Source organism: Amblyomma mixtum, chromosome 9, assembly GCF_055824585.1.
Source record: "Amblyomma mixtum isolate Tamu chromosome 9, ASM5582458v1, whole genome shotgun sequence".
In the NCBI taxonomy this organism is placed as follows: domain Eukaryota; kingdom Metazoa; phylum Arthropoda; class Arachnida; order Ixodida; family Ixodidae; genus Amblyomma; species Amblyomma mixtum.
Genome location: NC_143020.1, coordinates 86742387 through 86746915, shown reverse-complemented (window position 1 = coordinate 86746915; position 4529 = coordinate 86742387). Strand labels below are relative to the sequence as shown.

At 45.1% G+C, this 4529-nt stretch overlaps 1 protein-coding gene across 1 annotated transcript; it reads right to left on the bottom strand.

Annotated features, from left to right (window-relative positions):
• Positions 1–761: 761 nt before the first annotated feature.
• On the bottom strand, positions 762–2163 carry LOC149329995 (zinc finger protein 711-like). The gene is made up of 2 exons (XM_089559339.1): positions 1617–2163; positions 762–1260 (listed from the first exon to the last, which is right to left on the bottom strand). Exons 1-2 carry the CDS (start codon positions 1775–1777, stop codon positions 762–764), a joined length of 660 nt encoding a protein of 219 aa, XP_089415465.1. The 5' UTR covers positions 1778–2163.
• Between the last annotated feature and the right edge of the window lie 2366 nt (positions 2164–4529).

Below are 4529 nucleotides of genomic sequence, written 5' to 3'. Positions count from 1 at the left end.
AAAGCAAACTACTTTTTTGCCCTTGAGGGATCACAACACCGTTAGGTTTAGTCGTACGTCCTGAGTGTTCTTTAAGTATCCTTCCGAATTGCTCCCTAATAACTACACAGGATGAGTAAGACTTGTGTTGGGGCTAGTTGTTCTAACTTGCCAGAACGTTTCGGCAGGGTTGTTGTAAATTACTGGAATTTGTTTCTAAGACAAAAAAGGCAGCACAGGAAGGAACAAACTTGATAGGACAGAACGCTAACTAACAACTCGGGTATTTATTGCCAGACCACTACTTTTTATGCATCAGCTGCTCGTATCAACACAGTGAATGAAAGAATTTCCTCCCATCCTTCTCGTGGGATAATGCGATCTCAATTTAAGTGATAGATTCATGTGTGAATTCTTTTCCCTTAGTTTGTTGATATGAACACGCTATGTATGAAAGCAAGTGGTCTGGCAATAAAAACCTGAGATGTTAGCGCTCTGCGCTGTAAAGTTCTTTCCTTTCTGTGCTGTCTTTCTGCGCTAAAAATTACTTTGCGTAATTCTTCACAGCTGTTGAGGGAAAAAACGCACACAAGGGTGTGGGAAGAGAGCCTTCACTTTTCCTTTCCTTGTTTGTATAAACTTCTTTCATGTCAGCCCTATGACTGACGTACTTCCTCCCTCCCTCCCTCACGTTTGCCTCATAATACAAAAATCTGTCGCAGCACGAACGAAATTCTCTTTTATTAAAACCTCCACCTGGACTGAGTCCCACATTCTTCGCCTTACAGTGGTCCCTCTTCCACGGCGGAGTCGTAGCATGTGCGCATGTGGCTTCTCATGGTGGCCGCGTCCCTGAACCCTTTCCCGCAGTGGGGGCAGTGCAGCCGGTATTGGCGGTAATGCACCACCCTCTCGTGTCTCATGACGTTGCTGCGTTGCGTGAACCACACCCCGCACTGTGAGCAAGCGTGGGGCCTCTGCCCCGTGTGTGTCAGCAGGTGAGCTTTGAGGTGGCCCCTCCGGGTGAACCCCCTTCCGCAATGGGGACACAGGTGCGATTTAGCCCCGCCATCCACAGAGTGCTGCTCCTTGCGGTGAACCGACAGATTGGACGCTTGGCTGAAGCGCTGTCCGCAGTCTGTGCACTCGTGCGGCTTCTCCCCAGAGTGGACCAGCAGGTGTTGGGTGAGATGATGCCGCAGTTTGAATCCTTTCCTGCACTTCTGGCACACAAAGGGCCGCTCACCAGTGTGGATACGCTCGTGTGTGGTGACATTATTTCTGGTTGAGAAAAGAAAAAGGGAGGAGAGGCGGCACACTTTGAGTACGCAAGCCCCACTGACAGCCCTGAGGATAAAATCTAAGATGCCCACTGCATGCATACGATACCACCAGTGGCCACGAATCCAGCTCTGACTGGCACTTGTTCGTCCAAAAGGAGGGAGGAAAATATATGTATATATTTTTTCTTTTTCCTCTAACGCCTTTATCCTGTTGTAACTGAGCATTTCCCTCTCCCATCCTATTATTCTTTCATCTAAAAATTGGAAAACACTTCCTTTTTGAAGCCGTACGTGTACAGTACGTATACCCATTAAAAGCACCCAAACGAGGCGAGCAGTCAAATCGTGTCTCACTTGTAATCGCTGGAGTAGGAGCAGTGGGCGCAACGGTGCCTTCCCTGTGGTCTCTGCGGGTGTTGCGCCTCCTGTGCGCCACAAGTGCTCTTGCGTGGAAAAGAAGTTGCCGCATGTGTCACAGGAGAGGACCGATTGTGGTCTGGGTTTGTGGTTTCCATCTTCTGAGGACAGAAGAGCAGACAATTGACAAAGAGCTCGTGAGCAACCAAGTGTATGAGGTTCCAGCATCAATCTCACAAATCCACGTAACAGACGTGCGCAGAAGGTTTACTATCGCTTTGATTTCATTGCCTTGTGCAATTGCTTGTGCGGAGTACCATCAACGCACCTGTGTACTGGCAAGGACAACTGCATGAATGCCGGTTGTTCTTATAAGCTACTACCATATCTGGTGCTTGCTTCACGGTTCGACTTTTCCGAAGGTGACAAAAGAGCGGAGGAAATAAGCGTTTATGCCAGTGACGGCGCCAAGGGGGAGCGAGGGTTGGTGGCCGCCAACCCAGATACCTGCCGGACCTTATTAAATGTTTTTCCAGCGCTTCCGAGAGACCCTGAAGAGAAGGTTATTATTAGTTAATGCAGGCCTTTTTAGGAGCTTTTCATGGCGGGCGATAGATATATACCAAGTGTTTCAGGAAAGCACGGCACTGATTAAAGAAATAGGCTTTTTGAGGTAACAGTATGGCTTTCGCGGCATAGTTCTGCTGTGTTAACGAACACCACAAAAGTGGTGAATTGCTTTAACTAGAAAGCTGGTGAACTGGTGAAGCTGGTGGCGCGTAGCTAAAGTAATACCGATATTCAAATCTGGTGACCACTCTAATCCCCTCAACTATCGTCCAATATCCTTAACTAGCTCCATATCTAAGCTAATGGAACATGTTGTTTACACTAATATTATCAGCTATCTTGAGCACCATAACATCATATTCAAATATCAGCATGGATTTCGAAGGGGTTTTTCATGTGACACTCAACTTTCCGGCTTCACTCACGACCTCTTTTCATCAGTGGATGCAGGCAAATAAGTCGATGCGCTATTCCTTGACTTCTCTAAGGCATTTGACCGGGTCCCCCATCACAGACTTTTGCTCAAACTAACCCACTTGAACATTCATTCCGATGTTATTGCCTGGGTTAAAGCTTTTCTTGCATGCCGATCTCAGTTCATTTCTGTCAATAATCATCTTTCGTCCTCCTCACCCGTTTCGTCCGGTGTTCCCCAGGGAAGCGTTTTGGGACCTTTACTTTTTCTAATCTTCATAAATGACTTACCCGCCTGCGCATCATCCAAAATCAGATTATTCGCTGATGACTGTGTTATATACCGTAGCATTTCTAATGACTCTGACCGCCAATCTTTGCAAACTGATTTAGATTCCATTAGTAACTGGTGTTCTTCTTGGTTAATGACCCTTAATTCCTCTAAAACTAAACTTGTCTCTTTCACTCGCAAGTCTTGCCGCATCCCGACATCTTACACTCTCCTTAATAACCCGGTTGAACTTTCTACTTCCTACAAGTATTTGGGACTACACCTTCAGTCCAATTTAACATGGAATTACCATATTAGCCATATTCTTGCAGCTGCTAACCGCTCCCTGGGTCTTCTAAAACGTAACCTTAAACAAGCGCCTTTTCACCTAAAAAAACTAGCATACGTTACCTTAATACGGCCTAAAATCGAATATGCGTCGGCCATCTGGGACCCGGATCAAGCATACCTTATAGATGACTTGGAATCTTTGCAAAACTGTGCCGTTAGATTCATCTTTTCTGATTATTCTCGTCATACTAGCGTCACCGCACTAAAGGCTCGCGCCGAACTTGATACGTTATCACATCGCCGCAAACTATCACGCTTGACCCTTTTCCATAAACTTTACCATCATGTTCTGCTCCATAACATTTTTTTTCAATCACCTGAATCTTTTTTTCCACGTCGCGACCACCCGCTGAAAGTTAAACGGATATCATGCCACACTTCTTCTTTTGCTAACTCTTTCGTACCACGTACTATAGTCGACTGGAATAATCTACCATCACACATCGCTTCTGAAAGGGATCTTAACAAGTTTCACGACCTTCTAACCCAAATGTCTGTTTAGCTTTACTAATTGATTGTACCACTTGCTGCATTGAGCTGTTTTATTATTTTTTTTGTTCCTGCGATTGTTATTGCCTCTAAAACGCTATCTGTTCTTTTTTCGTGTAAATTACAATGTATACTACAGGTTTTTGTTTGTTTCTTGCTTTGTTTTCTACATGTGCTTTTTGTATTTATGTTTTGCACCTTGGTGCTTGCTCATTCTTATTTTGCGTTGTGTGTCATTGCTCCCCCCTATGTAATACCCTCGATTGAGGGCCTTTAGGGGTTTATTGAATAAATAAATAAATAAATAATTGTAATAGTTAATTTTCTATTCCTGTGGCCTTCTCTCCTACGCCTCGATTGGCTCTGCAAAAGCAGCAAGTAGCAGTGATTGCAGCTGACACTCGAGCGTACTATAAAGGACGGACATGACGGAAGCCAACAGACACCGAAACCAAGAAGCATAAGGGATTTTTTAATTTGTGATGTTGATCAATCAAAGATTAAGTGGGTAATTATTTTAAAGATAATTCATGACAACGGAGATGAAAAACAATCCCATGTCACTGATAGGATCCGAACCCATGGCCTTCGAATCTCACGTCCGGTGCTCTGCCAACTGTAGAAACTTAGTTATCTGTGATCAAAAACTACTACTGGAACAGGCCATCGCGTTGGCTCAGAGGCTATGGTGCTTGTCTGCTGACCTGAAAGACGAGAGTTCGATACCAGCCGCAGCGGTCACATTTCGATTGCGGCGAAATGCTAGAGGCCTGTATACTCTGCGATGTCAGCACACATTAAAGAACCCCAGATGG